The sequence below is a fragment of the Macaca mulatta genome, chromosome 9, assembly GCF_049350105.2.
Source record: "Macaca mulatta isolate MMU2019108-1 chromosome 9, T2T-MMU8v2.0, whole genome shotgun sequence".
Classification (NCBI taxonomy): domain Eukaryota; kingdom Metazoa; phylum Chordata; class Mammalia; order Primates; family Cercopithecidae; genus Macaca; species Macaca mulatta.
The window spans coordinates 51128560-51148594 of NC_133414.1; the positions used below are offsets into that span (position 1 = coordinate 51128560).

General features: G+C 37.5%; 1 protein-coding gene across 1 annotated transcript in view; it reads right to left on the reverse strand.

Moving 5' to 3' along the window:
- Positions 1-8204, reverse strand: part of LOC144331425 (ankyrin repeat domain-containing protein 30B-like) — a 132621-nt gene extending 124417 nt beyond the window's left edge. The window contains exons 1-4 of the mRNA XM_077947955.1: positions 7906-8204; positions 3925-4039; positions 3547-3720; positions 1551-1657 (exon numbers count right to left, since the gene is read on the reverse strand). Of these exons, the coding sequence (XP_077804081.1) occupies positions 1551-1657; positions 3547-3720; positions 3925-4039; positions 7906-8132 (623 nt within the window). The 5' untranslated portion in view covers positions 8133-8204. The remainder of the gene's footprint in view (positions 1-1550; positions 1658-3546; positions 3721-3924; positions 4040-7905) is intronic.
- Positions 8205-20035: the final 11831 nt, after the last annotated feature.

The window sequence follows — 20035 nt, forward strand, 5'->3', positions numbered from 1 at the left end:
ATATGTGCCTGTCAGTGTAGAATTAACCATTTACATGTACTAACAAACATAAATATCTTGAGTGCTCAAATGTTTATCCTTGTAAATCACCACGAAGGCTTAAAGGAAGGAGCAAAAAGACTCATGTCCCAATGGGATATGGCATAGTAGAATTGACTATTATAAAGTCCTTTGAGGGGCAAGAAATTATGCTTTGTTCACTAATCTAACAGAGGCAAAGATTTAAGTGAAGAATTATCTATTCCTTCCTTAGTCTGATGTAATAGTTTATACTTCAAAATCAGCTAGAAGTCAGACCAGTGACAGCAATCTGAAGGCTTAAAATAATATTAGGAATAATGATATTAGTAGTAGTCATGGTAAGTTTAGTTAATGATGCTGATAAGAATGTATGAGATCCTGAATTAAATGCTGTTGATATTCATAATGTTACTTCAATGCAATCATCCTTAAAGGACATATTATTATTCTCTTTTTCATATAGAAAATCATACTTGGTATTAAGTAATGTTTGCAAGGTCACACCTATCAAGTGAGGAAGCTAGAAATTAAACTCAGTCTTGTATGAATCAAAAGCCTCTTTTCTCTTTATTACTCACCTATGGCTTATCTTAATTAACTAAAATGTTAATCCAATTAAAGATGTATTTCTTCCCTCTAACCATACAAATTAAAAATAAAAATACACTATGAATAAAAAAGGAAAAATAATAATAAATTCACAGTATCTGGTGATAGCAATTAATAGTCACATAGGGATAACCTAAAATTAATATTCTTCAAATGAAACAACTTAAAGCAAACAGTTATCCTAAAGACAAAATGGTTTTAAACTCCTATTTCTATTTAATTTTGCTTTTTTTTCCTTTGGGACAGAATCTCGCTCTGTTACCCAGGCTGGAGTGTGGTGGCACTATCTCAGCTCATTGCAACTTCTGCCTCCAGGTTCAAGCGATTCTCCTGCCTCAGCCCCCCGAGTAGCTGGGACTACAGGCATGTGCCACCATGCCCAGCTAATTTTTGTATTTTTAGTAGAAACGGGGTTACACCAGGTTGGCTAGGCTGGTCTCAAACTCCTGGCCTCAAGTGATCCAACCACCTTGGCTTCTCAAAGTGGTGGGATAACAGGCGACAGTTACCATGCCCAGGAAATATTGCATTTTTTAAAAAGTGTATAAAAAACAGAAGTCAGAAAAATACTATAAAAGTGTTAATCATTCAATATTGAATTATAAAGTAAACTTAAAAAGTTCATACTTCTTAAAACTAATAGAGAACCACTGTAGCTAACAGAAGATAATGCAACCAAAAACATCAGATTACACATAGGAATCAGTCAATATAATAAGAGAAGATAAATCCTACTATATACTGTTCTTTATGTTGACCAGTCAAAATAATTGCTTTTCTTCTGATAATTTGTGTTGATATTTTCACTATAATCTAATAATTTTAAGTAAATGTTATTTAAAATTGTTCTTACTCTAGAACAAGTGTTATTACTCTAGAACACTGCACAAGTGTTTTTTAATCAAAAAGAAATACTATACCATTTAAACCTATTGACTGCATTCGCATTTGCATTTTTTGTCAGTAAAAATTCCACAATTTGCTCACTTCTTTTCGTTATGGCCAGTAAAAGTGGTGTGAGGCTAGCCTGTAAAATAGCAAAACAATTTAAAATTCAGGAAATTACATATTTCTCAGCTGAACTGAAAACCTTATATAAAATCCTATGAACTTAAACACATAAAATAGAAAGTAAGTCAATAGCAGTCCCTTCTTTGTCCCTTTTCTGTGCTTTCCCATGCACTGCACCTTCCCTTGTAAATATTCAGCCTCTGCATCACCATGTTAACTCTGGTTATCTCCAAAAATCATTATATTATGATGATTTTATGGTTTCCCATCTAAACCAAGAGCTTCTTGAGGGCAAGGGCTGTATCTTTTATCTCTATATCCTTAAACCCTAAGACATAGTAGTAAATACTTTGTTTTTGACTAAATTAGTAATCTAAATTGTTACTTCTAAAGCAGTGTTTCTTAAACTATATTCCAAAGAATAATTACCTTACCAGAAGCACTATACCTCAACAGATTCTACCATTATCTATTTTCAAGAAATATTATAAAACTGTGAATTAAATGTCCATTATTCAATAAATGACTTGAGCTTTGACTATTCCTTATTTGACAATATATTTCTGTGGCAGACATTAACATTTGACAAATTATAATTTCAGGGATACAGATCTGAAAGTTTCCCAAGAAAAATGGAGGTTTCCTTTGGGTAATACCAACTCGCTTGATTCTCTTCTATCAATAATCCCAAGATCCCAGATGCCGATGTCAAGCACACCTGTTCTACATGGGTCACTAAGGAAGTGACTCTAAATTAATAGAGATTGGCTTCAAATGAACTTTGATTGCTTATTATTAAATGGTCCATGGGGTTTCTCCTATTACGAGACAATAGAATTTTATCTCAGCTATTAAAAATTCAGTATGAAAGTTTATTCTCAATTATAATGATAATCCTAAGATTCTAATGCATATCTACTTCTTAAAATGCAACAATCCATTTTTATTCTGGTTTCTATGTAGTTGCTACTTAATTTTTGACAAAATATCAAAAATATGAATAAAATGACTTATTAATTAAAGTTCTAACTCATCTATATGGATTAGCATAATACAAGCCACTAAATCACTTGAATTTTAAGGGACAATTCTGATGAGAAGGATGTAATATTTTCTGCAATAGGCATAACCTATTCAAATATAACCATGATTAATCTAAAAAGGCTTAAAGGCATTTTAATAGAAGATAATTATTTATGGTTTATATACAGAAAAATCATTGTTTAAAAAGTCTTCTAAATTCTAGAAGTCAACCCCATTATTAATGAATTAATGTAAAATATAAACTATACAAACTATATATTATAAACACCTATCAACTGTCTTGAATACCTTGAAATTTTACCAAAATATACTATGAAAGAGGAATTGATAACTGAAATATTTGCAGAGGCAAAAGAGATAAGTCAAGTAAGTGATGTAACTAGGTGGGCACAGAAGCAAACTGGAAACATATGCTTTATGTAAAGCTAGAACGTCTTCATAGTATACCAAACAGTCATATGGGCTCAAGAGACACCAGATTCAATCCTTTAAGAGGAAACCCAGATTTCTGCATATTTCCTAAATTTTACATGTTGACTCAATTTATGTAGGCAAATTTTGCTTTCCTCTAGTTTTACACTAACTGGAAAGAAAAAAAGCACTTGTGTGGGAAAGAATATTTGAAAAACTTTTACCTTTAACAAATTCAAATATTTACCATCAATGCACAGAAAAGCCATACTCTCTAATAGTTCTTGTAAAAACATAAATATTTGAAGTAAAATCTTAGACAATTAACTTCTTTCAAGCTATTTTCATTCAAGGAATGTTTGAGCTTCCAAATATAAAAAACCGTACACATGTTAATGTTAAAACAAATTGATTTCAAATATTTTGAAAATAACATTGGTTAATGTCTACCTTGTTTTGCGTTTCGACGACTGCACCGTGGGACAGCAGTTTTGCCACCACTGACAAATTCTTATTATAAACAGCATAATGGAGAGCTGTGTTGCCATACACATCTACAATATTTAGACCGGCACCAGAGTCTACCAGAATATTTGCACAATCCTCCCTCTGGCATTGTAGAGCCTGTCAGTATTAAAGCAAGAATTATTATAAACTAAATAATTTATAATATAAATTATAAAGAATATAAATTATAAAGTATAGGAAATCAAAATAAATATTCCACAGGTTTCAAAACTAGTCGTATTTCAATGAGATAAATTCATTTGTATTCTATGTATTTAAACTAAATCTATCTCCTGCTGAAAAAAACTGGCTACTGTTTACCTTCATCAGAGGTGTCCTGTTTTCACCATCAAGGACGTCAAGCTGGCACTTTCTGTCTACCAGAAATGTTACTACTTCCGCATGGCCGTTGACACAGGCCCAGTGTAGAGCAGTCCTATGAGAGTGAGAGGACTTGTTGGCAAAGTGTAGTCCACTGTCTCAAAACATACAATTATTTATGTAATTGTAAACATTAAATACCATGCTCTTTTTCTGCCTTCAAAACAAATATTTAATATTCTCCTGAAGAAAGTACAGCATTCATTTGCTCTCATTACTCACTGCATTAATGAAAGAGTGGTCCGTCTGAATAGAAAGAGCTTGGTCTTTGGATTCAGTTCAACTTGGGCTTGAATATCACTTTAAGGTCTTTCACTTTCTAGCTGTCACTTAAACTTTCTGCACCTCAATTTTCTCATCAATGAAATGAAGATGAATACAGCAGTTATCTCACAGGTTATCACTATGATGCCTCAATGAGAATCTATGCAAAGTATTTTGGAGAGTTCCTAGCACATGTAACAGCTCGGGAATTGTTAGATACTATAATTATTACTACTGCTTAACAAAGACAACATTTTAAGTAAAATGGTGCAATTAAGCCTACTTTGTGGTGTGTTTTAAAGGTTAGAGATAACATTGTGTTTTAATGATTCTAAGATGCTCAATTTCTCATATTTTAACATTTCTGATTGAAATGCCACTTATAATTCATTATTTATTACCACTATGTTTGGCAGAAATTTAAACAATCTTTTACTGGTGCATAAAATAAGGAGGCATCATACAATTCACAGTGCCTTCCAAGAAGTGGAATATAGTATATACAACAGGACAAGGGCAGTCCTAGTCACAGGATTAACACTGAAAAAAATTTTAGCCTTTTAGAGTACTAAGCAAAAGGAGAGTTGACATAAAAACAACAAATTATTAAAACACAGTACTTCTTTAATATTTTAAAAGCTTCAAGCCAAAGGAAACTTGGGATTCAAATAAATAGGTATGGCTCATCTAATTCTGTATTTAGATTTATAGAATGTATGTAAATTCTATTTAGATTTATAGAATACATGTAAATTAGGTATTTCCAATGATTAATATTGCTATTTAAAGCTATTATAAATTTCCAAAATTACTAGTTTCTCACTTCAGAAGTGTTTTTGTTTGAAAGATGAGAGGAAAAGCTTCAATTGAGATTCAATCCTAATACTCCAATTTTAAATCTCTCACTTTGCTCAGGCTGAGCAAGTAAGTGTGAAATTTTTAAGGATGAAAGGGTCTTGAGAGTTAGAATGTATCTTCTACATAATAGGCATTCAGCTTACATGCGATAAATGGATTAAAAGAATGGATCAATACAGTTGGGAAGTTCAGTATCTTAAAAAACTGCTATAAATAAAGCACTTATATTTGCTCTTTTATTTTTCTAATAACACTACACTAAAGTGATTAATCTATAGTTATTGACATATGTAATAAATCTATATAATAAAAATGTGTCTAATAAAATATGTAAATCAATAAGCACAGATAAAATGATTCTCTTCTGAAGATGCTAAAAGTTCACAGAACATACTAATCCACAAAAAATAAAAATTAAAATATAGAAAGCAAGAAACTATTTTATCTGTGTAAAATTCATATTGCTGCTCCTCCCAAAAATTATTTTATTAATAATAAACTTTTACTAATAGCATTGTCCATGCTCAATGCAGAAATCAAAGATAATAAAAAGGAAAAACATTTTATATAAAAACAAATGTCCTTCACAAATTTTATATTTTGTACATAATTTCAGATAACACAAGACCATAGTCTGTGTGTATGTATAATCAAACTGAACTTTACTTTACCCTCACTTAGTATACCAAAATACATTTTCAAATGTCAACATATTTCTGAATATATTTCTACCTTGAGTGATCACATATTAGCCCATGCTGTAAACTCACTGAAATGTATTTATAAAAGCCATTAAATGGATTTTTAATACATTGATATTTCAAGCAGTGCTCAGAAAAGAAATTGTGTGTATGTTTCATTATTTTCTAAAAATATTTTTGTGTAATAGAATTGACCACTAATGGGCATATACAATTTTTTAAATATGGTACTTACCATCAAATTGTCTATTTGAAAAGTCATCTGCAACTTAAACTTTAAGGAGTACTATAAATATCACTGCTTTTTATCCGCACAAACTTTGTGGATAGAGAACAGTATTTGACTCCTTTTTTAACTTAAATGCCTTCCCTAACCGGGAACACTAAATTTATTTCCTTTGTGCATAGGTCACTTGCAGATCTTAAAAAAGGACTTTGTCCAATTTTAAATTACAGGCCAAGTACTTTTTTTAGATCTGCAATTTAGATCTCTAATTTAAATTGCCCAATTTTAAATTAGAGGGATTTTTGTTGATTTGAGTGAATTCTCTATAAAATGAAGAGTTTTAAATCTAATATATATATACACACACACACATATAGTAAATATTTTTACAAGTATGCTGCCTTTTATTTTTTCTCATATGCAGGGTGGTTTAATTTTTGTTTTACTAAATTGCCCTTCAGAATGCTTGCTTCTGACAATCTTAGAAAAGTTTTGTCAACATAAAAATATATCTGTGTAAATAGGCATATATGTTTTCTTCTGTTATTTTTATCATTTTGTACATTAAAAACTTTTAATCTATATTCCATCAGGAACTTATTTTCTGGCATAAAAATCTAATTTTCTCCAAAAAGCAGGCATTTTACTTAGGAAACTAATTCTTTTCCTACTAGTATAAAGTGTGACCATTACCAAGTTCTAAATTCTTACATATGTTTGGGTGTTTCTGGATTTTCTATTCTGTCGTATTAATTTACCTGTCTTCTCAGCTGTTAGTAAACAATTTGTGATTTTTTTTTTTTTTTTTTTTTTTTTTTTTTTTTTTTTTTTAAGAGAGAGAGAGAGAGAGTTTCTCTGTCACCTAGGCTGAATTGCAGTGGTGGGATCTCCGCTCACTGCAATCTTCACCTACCGGGTTCAAGCGACTCCTGTGCCTCAACCTCCCCAGTAACTGGGATTACAGGCACCCGACATCATACCTAGCTAACTTTTGTGATTTTGTAAGAGATGGTGTTTCACCTTATTGGCCAGGCTGTTCTTGAACTCCTGACCTCAGGTGATCCACTCGCCTCAGATGCCCAAAGTGCTGGGATTACAGGCGTAAGCCACCGCGCCCGGCCCATCTTGTGCAAGTTAATAGCGCATTTTGGTATCTAGAAGGGCAAGACTTTTCTACTCCATTACAAAATATATAAAATGTCATCACAATAGTAAAAGCCTGTGTAATTCAAAAACTGTTAAAACGTTGATAACTTTATTTGGTTTATGTAAAATTGATAAAGAACTCGCATCTTAAGAAAAATCAGTCTTCTTAAATTCAAGAACATAAACCATCTTCTCACCTCAAAGTTTCCTTCTAAGGTCCCTCAGCAAAGAACATATTTACACAGACATTCATTGATATCAAAATGGATATTGGACTTTATCCAAAGAATGTTTAGTCAAGAAGTACATATATTATGGGAATTATTTCATTATGCACCATTTCATAATGTAGCTAACATTATCTTTTAAAGCTTGTACATTAAAAGTAAAACCCTGTATGTACTTAATTTTGTGAGTTAAATCATTAAAATTCTCTACACAGTGCTCTGTGAGAGGAAGTAGGAGTGAAGGAGAAAGCAGCTAAAGTTTGGGGTTGATTTTAAGGTGGCCTGGGCCTTCTGCCCAGCAGGGCCCCCCCATCCCAGGCCTGGGGGCCTGCCAGGGAAGAAGGCCTAGACCCTGGGGCCCATGGTGGCCGCCCTGCCGCCAGCCATTCCTCCACCTGCTCCCTTCCTCCCCAGGCCCCCCAGCCCCCGACTCCGAAGGGGAAATCCTCCTGCAGCCACCATCTCCTTCTGCAGCCCTGGCTCAAGCAGGGCCTGGTACCTCTTCCTGGCGTCTTTTACATTAAGGTTGATGGTCTTCTTCTTCACTGTCATCTTCTGCAGCTTTGAGACTTGGCCCCGGGAGGCAGCTTTATGGATCTTTCTAAGATCCCCGTACTGGATGATGTAGGAGTCGTTGTTGGTGTACACTAGCTGGCTGAAGGGGCTCGGGCGCTCCTGGCCCGTGGGCAAGTCATTGCCACCACCGACTGGAGAGAGCCACTGCATGGCTGCGGCAACCTGCTAGAGAGAGCCCGCGCCTCCGGATCGCCCTCCCCCAAACCCCTCCGTTGGCCCTAGCTTCCCGCTAGCCTTTCCCCAGCCACCACCCGCCCCCTCCCACCCCGATCGTCTTTGCCCTTCTTCAGTCCACGCAGTGCCTCGACACCCGTAAAAAGTTCTGTTTTCGCCAAGCTCTTGCACACTCAGGCCTCTCAGCAGAAACGCGCAGAGTAGAGCCGTTAGCCAGCAGCGCATGCGCAGCTCAGCAGGCTGAGGAGACACGCGCCCTGGCCACGTTCCCCGGCCACGTTCCCCAGGCACCGCGTGCAGGTGGCAACTGCCGCTCAGGCACTTCCGTGTTGGCGGGCCTCCCTGGAACGGAACATGGGGGGCGCCATGCCACACGGCCCGCTTGACATAGCCACTCCCGGCCCCTCCTCGACCTGCGATCCAGGAGCTGGACCCTGGCACTGGGCACGGTGCAGCCTCTGGGGTGGCACTGAGGGTCGGTTCCCGCCCTCCTGCAGTCAGGGACCCACCCCCTGATTTAGGCGCCCCAGAGGCTTCTGGCCCAAGGATCCGCGCTGCTGGTGACACTGACAGTGTCAGGGTTGCAGCCCCTGCTGCTGCGTGCCGTGTTCAGGTAGGAGCTGTACCTGAGTCCATGGTGGAGGCTAATTTTGTATTTTTTTTAGTAAAGACGGGGTTTCTCCATGTTGGTCAGGCGGGTCTGGAACTCCTAGGCTCAGGCGATCTGCCCAGGATTGCACAGTCCTGATCCCAGGACAGATTGCCTGAGCCTAGGAGTTCCAGAACTGCCTGACCAACATGGAGAAATCTCATCTCTACTAAAAAAAAAAATACAAAATTAGCCGGGCATGGTGGCACATTCCTGTAATCCCAGCTACTAGGGAGGCTGAAGCAGGAAAATAGCTTGGGCCCAGAAGGCGGAGGTTGCAGTGAGCCGCCCATGGAACATGGGCAGCGCCATACCACACAGCCCGCCTGACATAGCCACTCCCGGCCCCTCCTCGACCTGCGATCCAGGAGCTGGACCCTGGCGCTGGGCACGGTGCAACTTCTGGGGTGGCACTGAGCGACTGTTCCACCCTTCTGCAGCGGGGGACCCACCCCCTGATTTAGGCCCCCTGGAGGTTTCTGGCTCAAGGCTCCGCGCTGCTGGTGACGCTGACAGGGACGGGGGACGAGCCACCACACCAGGCCGATGTATTCCTTTCTGATGAATAAATTGACTGGGTGCCAATTTATCATCAGAAAATATGGATTACTTCACTAAACCATCTCCCAAACCTCTCCTCTCGGTGCTCTGCCTTGGTTACTTTTTTTTTTTTTTTTTTTTTTTTTGAGACAGAGTCTCGCTCTGTTGCCTGGACTGGAGCGCAGGGGCGCAATCTTGACTAACTGCAACCTCTGCCTCCCAGGTTCAAGCAATTCTACTGCCTCAGCCTCCCAAGTAGCTGGGATTACAGGTGTGGGCCACCACGCCCAACTAATTTTTGTATTTTTTAGTAGAGACAGGGTTTCATCATGTTGGTCAGGCTGGTCTTGATCCTGATCTCATGATCCACCTGCCTCGGCCTCTCAAAGTGCTGGGACTACATGACAAGCATAAACCACCGTGCCCCGCTGTAATTTTTTTTTTTTTTTTTTTGGAGGCGGAGTTTCGCTCTGTCACCCAGGTTGGAGTGCAGCGGCGCATTCTCGGCTCCCTGAAAGCTCCGCGTCCTGGGTTCACGCCATTCGCCTGCCTCAGCCTCCAGAGTAGCTGGGACTACAGGTGCCTGCCAGCACGACTGGCTAAATTTTTTTTGTATTTTTAGTAGAGACAGGGTTTCACCGTGTTAGCCAGGATAGTCTCGATCTCCTGACGTGATCCGCCCGCCTCAGCCTCCCAAAGTGCTGGGATTACAGGCTTGAGCCACCGTGCCTGGCCAATTTCTTTTTTCTTTTCTTTTGATTTTTTTTTTTTTTTTCTTGAGATGAGTTTCTCTCCTGTGGCCCAGGCTACAAGGCAATGGTGTGATGGGCTCACTGAAACCTCCGCCTCCCGGGTTCAAGCAATTCTCCTGCCTCAGCCTCCTGAGTAGCTGAGATTACAGGCATGTGCCACCATGCCCGCTAATTTTGTATATACATATGTATATTTTTTTAGTAGAGACAGGGTTTCTCCATGTTGGTCAGGCGGGTCTCAAACTCCCGACCTCAGGTGATTCACCTGCCTCGGCCTCTAAAAATGCTGGGATTACAGGCATGAGTCACCACCGCCTGGCCAGTTACTTTGCAATTTAAGTAACATAAATGCTGGCTGGGCACGGTGACTCTGGCCTGTACTCCCAGCACTTAGAGAGGCCGAGCCCAGTGGATCACCCGAGGTCGAGGTCGAGACCAGCCTGGGCAACATGGAGTGAAACCCTATCTCTACTAAACATACAAAAATTAGGTTCTACTAAACATACAAAAATTAGCTTGCGGCCTGGCACGGTGGCTCAGGTCTGTAATCCCAGCACTTTGGGAGGCCGAGGCAGGCAGATCACCTGAAGTCAGGAGTTGGAGACCAGCCTGGCCAACATGGCAAAACCCTGTCTGTACCAAAAATATCCGGGCGTGGTGCTGCCTACCTGCAATCCCAACTACTAGGGAGGCTGAGGCAGGGAGACTCACTTGAACCTGGGAGGCAGGGGTTGCAGTGAGTGGAGATCAAGCCATTGCACTCCAGACTGGGCAACAGAGCGAGACTCCTTCTCAAAAACAAAGTCTAACTAAAAATAAAAATAAAAAATAAAAAGTCTAACAAATTGTAGAGACTACATTTCATTAACTTGCAGTGTTTTCTTTGTTAGTTTACATTAAAATTTAATTATTTATTCCAGAATAGGCTAGAAAGGTATAATGCACTCACTTTTCCATTGGAGATGAAAAATAGGAATGATTATTCTTGGCTCTTCAGGAGTCCTTGAAGGTCCGTGGATCTTTTATCCCTAGTGAAATTGATTTTTACCAATTAAGCATCAGTAAAATGACCAAAATAACTATAACTTGAAGAAGGGTTAATAACTAAAAACATATTCAAATATACATGGCCACCACTAAGACCTTGATCAACAAAAGGACAAAGAAAATGAATGCACTTTTAACACATACATATATACATGGGACTATGTTCTTTTCACTAGTAGCGATTAAAGAAATGCTAATATAAAAAAGAGTAAATGAACCATCCTACACTATTAAAGGGGCATAAGAAAGGAATATCGATGGTCCAGTTAATAATACTACCAAAAGGCATACTAATATTTTTCTGGGGGCATTGTAAATTAGCATAGTGCTTTCTGAAGGAAATCTGCCAATATGTTTTTAAAAATAAAAGGATTTAATTCTCTTTGATCTACTGGCTTATGCTTTGGAATTTATTCTAAGGAAATTGTTCAAATGAACAAAAATATACATAAATGAAATTATTTGTTGCATCATCATTTTCAATAGGGAGAAATTAGAAATTACTTAAATTCATCATAGAAATGTGGATAAATGATAGACTATCAACTTAGAAACATATTGTATTCTTGGCCAGGTGCGGTGGCTCGTGCCTGTAATCCCATCACTCTGGGAAGCAGAGGCGGGTGGATCACTTGAGGTCAGTAGTTCTAGACCAGCCTGGCCAACATGATGAAACCCGGTCTCTACTAAAAATACAAAAATTATCTGGGCGTGGTGCACGCGCTTGTAGTCCCAGCTACTTAGTAGGCTGAGGCAGAACAATTGCTTGAACCTGGGAGCTGGAGGTTGCACTGAGCCAGGATTGTGCCACTGCACTCTAGCCTGGAGGACAAAGTGAGAACCCATCTCAAAAAAAAAAAAAAGAAACATATTGTATTCTCTCTTAGAAAGGGTAGATGAATGGAAAAGTATTAACAATGAAAATAACCAAATAACCAAAAATTGGGCTTATAAACTATGGAATTATAACTATTAGTATTTGAAAATATATGCAGATCTACAATTCTTCACATGGAATTACAAAATTCAACATTTATGAATACCTAAACATAAGTTTGGTAAAATCTGATCTATGCTGATTAGGGGTATTTATAGTCTTATTTTTTTTAGACGGAGTTTTTGCTCTGTTGCCCAGGCTGGAGTGCAATGGCGCAATCTCGGCTCAGTGCAACCTCCACCTCTTGGGTTCAAGCAATTCTCTTGCCTCAGCCTCCCGTGTAGCTGGGATTAAGGCACCTGCCACCACACTCAGCTAATTGTTAATAGAGACAAAGTTTCACCATGTTGGCCAGGCAGGTCTCAAATTCCTGACCTCAGGTGATCCACCCACCTCAACCTCCCAAAGTGCTAAGATTACAGGTGTGAGCCACCGCACCCAGCCAGGGGTAGTCTTTACTGATCCCAGTTCATGTGATTATTCATATGATTTGCCACTAGGGATATTCCATAATATGCAGTATATTTATCACATTACCTTTCTAAAATCTAAATATTTTTGAATTGTGATTTCAAAGAAATCTGACTTTGAAATCTTAGTTTGAAATCTGATCCTAACGATTTCAGATAAGCTATTGGAAAATATTACAAATGACAAAAATTGTGCATTAAGATTAAATTGTTGATTAATTTAAGTCACCTTGCAGCCGAGTGTGGTGGTTCATACCTGTAATCTCAGCACTTTGGGAGGCTGAGGCAGGTGGATCACGAGGTCAAGAGATCAAGACCATCCTGGCCAACATGGTGAAACCCCATGTGTACTAAAAACACAAATATTAGCTGGGCGTGGTGACACACGCCTGTAGTCCTAGCTACTCGGGAGGCTGAGGCAGGAGAATCGCTTGAACCCAGGAGGCAGAAGTTGCAGCGAGCCAAGATCGCACCACTGCACTCCAGCCTGGTGACAGCAAGACTCCATCTCAAAATAAATAAATAAATAAATTAATTAATTAATAACTTTGTATATCATAAGGGTTTAATTAAAAAAAAAACTTTTTTGTAAAATATATGTATATTAGTATTATTAGTTCTTATAATTTCATCAATGTGAGGCATAAATAAAATTTGTTAAGTTAAAACTTTCATTATACATTCATTCATTCATTCATTTATTTTCAGACAGAGTTTCGCTCTATCATCCAGGCTGGAGCACAGTGGCATGATCTCGGCTCACTGAAATCTCTGCCTCCGAGGCTCCAGCAATTCTCGTGTCTCAGCCTTCCAAGTAGCTGGGACAATAGGCATGTGCCACCATGCCCGGCTAATTATTAAAAGTCCTATAAGAACATTAGAGTTCTGGGATTATTTTTTGTTTATTTAAGAGACAGGGTCTCACTGTATCACCCAGGCTGGGGTGCAGTGATGTGATCATAGCTCACTGTAGCCTTGAACTCCTGGGATAAGAAATTCTCTCACCTCAACAACCCCAGTGGCTAGGACTAAGGTGCTTGCCACAACGCCCAGCTAGTTTTTAAATTTTCTGTAGAGATAGGTCTCACTATGTTACCCAGTCTGGTTTCAAACTCCTGTGCTCAAGGGATCCTCCCAGCTTGGCTTCCCAAAGTGCTAGGATTACAGGTGTAAGCCACCATGCCAAGATAAGAACATGAGATTTCTCTTACCATCTGTTTATATCTAAGTGGAATAGTATAGTATTATGTGTCAGTGTTGAATTATTTTAAAGTATTATGCACTGAAACATGCTAATAATCTGGGTCAGTTTCTATCTTGACCTAGACTTAAACATATTAGCTAACAAGAGGGGCCCAAAATATTGATTACACACCATCTCCTTATTTATTTTTTTGAGACAGAGTTTTGATCTGTCACCAAGGTTGGAATGAAGTAGCATGATCTCGGCTCACTGCAACCTCTGCTTCCCCTGTTCAAGTGATTCTCCTGCCTCAGCCTCCTGAGTAGCTGGGATTACAGGCATCCACCACAAGGGCCAGCTAATTTTTATATTTTTAGTAGAGAGAGAGTTTCACCATGTTGGCCAGGCTGGTCTCGAATTCCTGACCTCAAGTGATCCGCCCACTTTGGCCTCCCAAAGAACTGTCATTACAGGCATGAGCCAATGCGCCCAGCCACCATCTCTTTCATTAAAAATTTGTGAGCTGAAAAGAATTCGAAGACAGTTATTTTCACATAGAGTCATTTAATCAAATAGGGATTAATATTAATGACTAATATTAATACTTATTTTATCTAAAATTATGTCTAACTGATTTTTCTAAATTCTCTGACTTGCTAATAATGTTAAACATTAGGTTTAATACATATAATTAGGTCTGTGTGGATGCACTATGTAAATAAAATTGTTTTTAACATTTTGTAAGGTCTGCTGCTTTACAAGTCTTATTATCTTTGTTCCATTTTGATACCAAAATTTTAACTGTGATAATTAGGCTGGAGACACCAAATCGAGGTATGTTTATATAATCACTCTCAAGGATCTCAAGGGTCACTTTCTGGTTGCATTATGAAAATTGTAAAAGGATTCAAGTATATATCCCTGATAATAGCTCTTGATAAATCATATAAATCTATATGATAGATACAGTTTAAGATTTAGATCTAGGTAAATTCAGCAACTCTGTAATTTATCAAAGGGTTTTGGTTAAAATTGAAGACATTCCTCAATATAGAATTAGTTCTAAAAAATTTGTTGCAATGAAGAATGTTAACAACTTACCTTTGTGTTTTCTCTGAATACTGAGCAATTCAAGATAGACATAGAAGTAAAGCATAATGAAATAAACATGTGAGCTTTGTAGTTCATGGTGTTGTTGGCGCGGTGCTTAGCAACAGGGATTTTCCTACACTACACTCCATTACACGGCACCCTTACCTACTCGGTCACACATGGAGCAGAAACTTTATTGCTAAATTTACAGCACAGCAGAGGCAGAACAGAATTCAATTTCACTTCAGGCTGGGACATCCTAAAGAGAAAAAACACGGAATGGGTGATATGAGCTACCCTAGTTTATTCCTTTCTTCTAGTATCTCCAATCACCTCCACTTGAGGAACTACAGAACAAGAGCACAGGAGCAGTGCTCTAAATGACATTAGATGTCCTTCAATATCTTTGTCAGTCTAAATTCAAAGGAAATATTTTAACTCAAGTAAAAAGACTAGAAAAGAAAGCTAACCCATACGGGGATGCAGAATTTTTTGTTTTTGTTGTTTTAAAATGTCTTGTTTTTGGCCACAGGCACTCTGAGATAGAAGAAAATATTTAGAAGGATGAGAAATCCTTCTGTATTGAATAAGGGAGTTACTCCCAGATGGCAGTGGTGTAAATCTACTATGAAAATAACTATACACACACACACACACACACACACACACACACGTATGTATGTATGTATGTATATGTGTATATATATGTGTGTGTATAAAAACATATGTATAAACATATAAATAAATATAAACATATATAAAAATATGTTTATAGAAAAATGTCTGGAATCTTTTTAGAGTCTAGAGTCCTTTTTGATGGCCTTAATTTATAAAAATAGCCTCAAATTATTTTATTTCATTAAAAACTGTAAGAGATTCACATTTTCTCCTCATAAGGTCCAATCAAGTATTTTTCTTTTGAATGAAGAAAAAAATAATAGTCTGTAAAAAAGTAACTCTTTGATTTAGTAGTTAGCAGTGAACAGTTGATATAGTTTGGATGTTTTATCCCTTCCAAATCTCATATTAAAATGTGACCTGTATTGTTGGATGTGGGGCCTTGTGGGAGGTATTAGGTCACAGGAGCAAATCCCTCATGAATGGCTTGATTCTCTCCCTTGGATAATGAGTGGTAGAGTTTATAGGAGATCTAGTTGTTTAAAAGAATGTGGCACCTTCCCTTTCTCTCTTGCTCCCTCTCTTGCCCAGTGACATGCTGGCTCCCCTTCAAATTCTGCCATGACTGTAATCTTACTGAGGCCTTCACCACAAGCAGTTGCTGGCACTATGCATTGTGTACAATCTGCAGAACCAATGGCCAAATAAATCTATTTTCTCTATAAATGACCCAGTATTAGGTATTTCTTTTACAACAACACAAACACACTAACACACTGGTGAAAATCAACTTAAATACTTAAATACAGGTAATAACATAAATTTAAAATGCAAACTAAGAGTTGTAAAATTTATATTTCCCCTTCATAAATTAGCATTCTAAATTCTCTCCTTACAATTTGTTTTACTTTATACACTTTCAACTTCCTATGCTCAAGTTTTCAGAAGACATTGAATAACATCACATCATTAAAGAGAAGAAAAGGAAAAATTGACTGTGAAAATTAAGCATACAATGTATTGAATTAATAGAGATTTGTTGAACAATTTTTGTTAATGGAGTTTATATTTTTAAGTATAAATATTTTTCTGCATATCTTTAAACAAAGTTTTTTTTAAAAAAAATCCTATATTTTAAAAATATAGGATATTTACAGTAAATGGTCCCACGGATCCCAATTATTAAACAAAACACAAACATAAATTGATTTCAGTATATCAAATATGCCTTAATAATTATTTTAGGTAGCTATAAAAAGTAGAGTTACAAGATTGAGAGGCATTTCGACTTCTGGGAAGACTTTAAAAACATGAAGCTACATTTCCCACCACCATCAAAGATTTACGTTTAAGAGATTTGTCTTCATTTTGTTTTAATTAGAGCAAACAATTTGCCCATGGGCATCCAAACTTAGAATGAGTTTGACATCACAACACAGTTTATATTCTCTGAGGAAAAATGAAAGGAAACTAAAGAATTTTATTTTTCAGACATCAAATCACAAAACTAAACAGTCCAATTTTCTTTGGGTTCTCAGTGGTACATTTGTGTCTTCACAGTTTAAAAAACCACACTTTTGGCCGGGCACTGTGGCCCCACGCTTGTAATACCAGCACTTTGGAAGGCCAAGGCAGGCAGATCACCAGACCAGGAGATGACGACCATCCTGGCTAACATGGTGAAACCCTGTCTCTACTAAAGATACAAGAAAACAATTCACTGGGCATAGTAGCAGGCCCCTGTACTCCCAACTACTCGGGAGGCTGCGGCAGGAGAATGGCTTGAACCCGGGAGGTGGAGCTTGCAGTGAGCCAAGATCACGCCACAACACTCCAGCCTGGGCAATTTTTCTTAAAATCTGGAGGTCTAAAACTTTGCTAAAATAAACGTTTAGCGAGAAAGAAGTTCACATGCGTTGGTTGCTGAAATAAACTGCTAAAGGGAATGCACTAAAATGTCGAACACAATTATACAAAGTAAATACTCATCGAACATGCCAGATGTTTCCTAAATTTAAATTGTTAAATGGACATCGTGGAAGAATCATTTTAGTTTTAAATTCTATAATAAGCAAAATAACTTTCTTATACAGAAACATTTGTTCCTTTGTGTATAAACCAAATCAAATATCATATATAAGTTATACATAAGATATGAATCATGTATAATGCAACTTATCAAACATTTTAGATGAACATGTCAGTTTTTATATTATCAACATAGAACTGTTTTAAGATAAATAAATCGTTTCTTCATTTTTCATCTCAATTTATAAGAGATGACATAAGTTACATGACTCAGCGAATCTACACTGAAAGCACTGGATAAGTGAATTAATTCACTGGATAAGTGAATTGTAATTTTTGCTCAAATATGGAAAAAATCTGACTGATTATAATCAAAATCATCAACTGTCAGTTACTTTTTCTGCAAGCTCTTTACTTAATATAAAATCTAGACATTAAGAAACTAATTTATCCTCTTAAATGCTATAAACATTTTATTGCATTTCATTATTTCTTTAGTTGTCAATTTTGATAGTGTTTGACTAGAAGTCGAGAATAGGAAATCCACTAACATATCCACCTTGGGTGGGCCAGTTACTTACTTTCTCATTGCCTTGGTTTTCTTTCTTGAAAAGTGAAGAATTGTTTTCTTCATAATTATCTCATAATTGTTTTCTGAAAACGTAAAACACTGGTAACATTGCCTGGCATTGAGTAAATTACTAGTTTTTAGTATTAGTATCGATTCACATTTTTCCTACTTAAAATTAGATAATGACTCCTCATTTTCTACATGATTTTATAGCATATAAATTTAGATATAAATCAAGACATATTTGAGTATCTAGTAGATGCTCAGTAGTATACATTGAATAAAATAATGCATTATTCCTCACAATCTTCATAAGACAAGTAACTATCATCTTTTCCAAATGGACATGAAAGTTGCATGACAGAAAGATTCCATAACTAGATTTGTTGCCCAGCTTACCTGTAGTAGATCTAGGACTTCAAGACAGGCAGGTTCTTAACTTCTACACTCGATTAACCTATATGGCCTGCCTTTGTTCTTGCTTTGCCATGTTTATCTAGTTCTGTGGTTCTTTCACTAGATTTTAGTTTCTTGAAGGCAAGTTTACCTCTATAGAACCTACCTCAGTGACTTACCAGGTACTGGGGAAGTAAATATTCAATATTTGCTAAATTAAATAGCAAGTTACAACTGGGAGAATCTGACAAAGTAGAAAGACTTTGAAGCTAGTTAGACATAAGTCAAAATCATACTTTGGATATTTGTTATATTCTGCTCAAAATATTACGTAACCTCTCTGAGCCTCCCCTTCCTCTTCTACACCATGGGACTGATATTACCTCCTATGAAGATTATGCACAATAGATAGGATTCATGTGTTATGTTTATTTTCATGTCAAGTAATTCGAATACATTTTGTTCCATTTGCCCTGGGTTCTAAGTCAAAGGCTGGGAAACTTTTTCTGTGAAAAGCCAGATAGCAGGCCAGGCGCAGTGGCTCACGCCTGTAATCCCAGCACTTTGGGAGACCAAGCCAGGTGGATCACGAGGTCAGGAGATTGAGACCAACCTGGCCAACATGGTGAAACTCCTTTTCTACTAAAAATACAAAAATTAGCCGGGCATGGTGGCTGGTGCCTGTAATCCCAGCTACTCTGGAGGCTGAGGCAGGAGAACTGCTTGAATCCGGGAGGCGGAGGTTGCAATGAGCCGAGATCACACCACTACACTCCAGCCTTGGTAACAAAGCAAGACTCCATCTCGAGGGAAGAAAAAAAAAACCCAGATAGCAAATATTTTAGCCTTTACAGACTATACAATTTCTGTTGCAGTGATTCAGCCCTGCCGTTGTGGTATGAAAGTAGCTATAAACAACACATAAATAAGTGGATATGGCTGTGTTCCAACAGACCTTCTCAAAAATGCTGCATGCCGGATTTTGCCTGGGGACCATAGTTTCCAAACCCCTGTTCTAAAGCGTGACATCTGGGGTCACTAGCTAAAAGAAATTCTCATCTAAAACTACTGGATTAAACATTTTAATATTGTTTATCATGTATTTATCTCTGGACACTGATTTCTTTTCTTGTGTTGTAATTATAAATACTAATTATAGAAACAGGACACTTACAATTATCTTTGCAAAGAGTTTTACGTACTCAAAATGTGCATCCAATTCAACCTTACACGTCAGGTGCTTAGCAGCACTTTAAAGATGTTGACCAGTATGAGCAGAATGGTTCATATTGAGTCCTTTTAAAATAGCCTCATGAGGGCAAGATGTTGACTTCTGGAGTTGAACCAGCCTAACCTGCCTTTCTTGTTCTTGTTTCTGTGCGCTGCTACCTCACGTGACTTGTCTATGTCCCGAATTTAAATCTTGTTTCCAATACTCCTATAATCCTCTCTTTACCTGAGTTGGTATTGTTCATCTCAGTATCTTGTTACTGACCTTGACTTGACTGTTTCTCTAGTCATTGAGTCCTAGATACCCCAAGGCGTTTTTCATAAATTGCTACCCCCTGTCCAGCATATTTTGTCACTTAGCAAGCT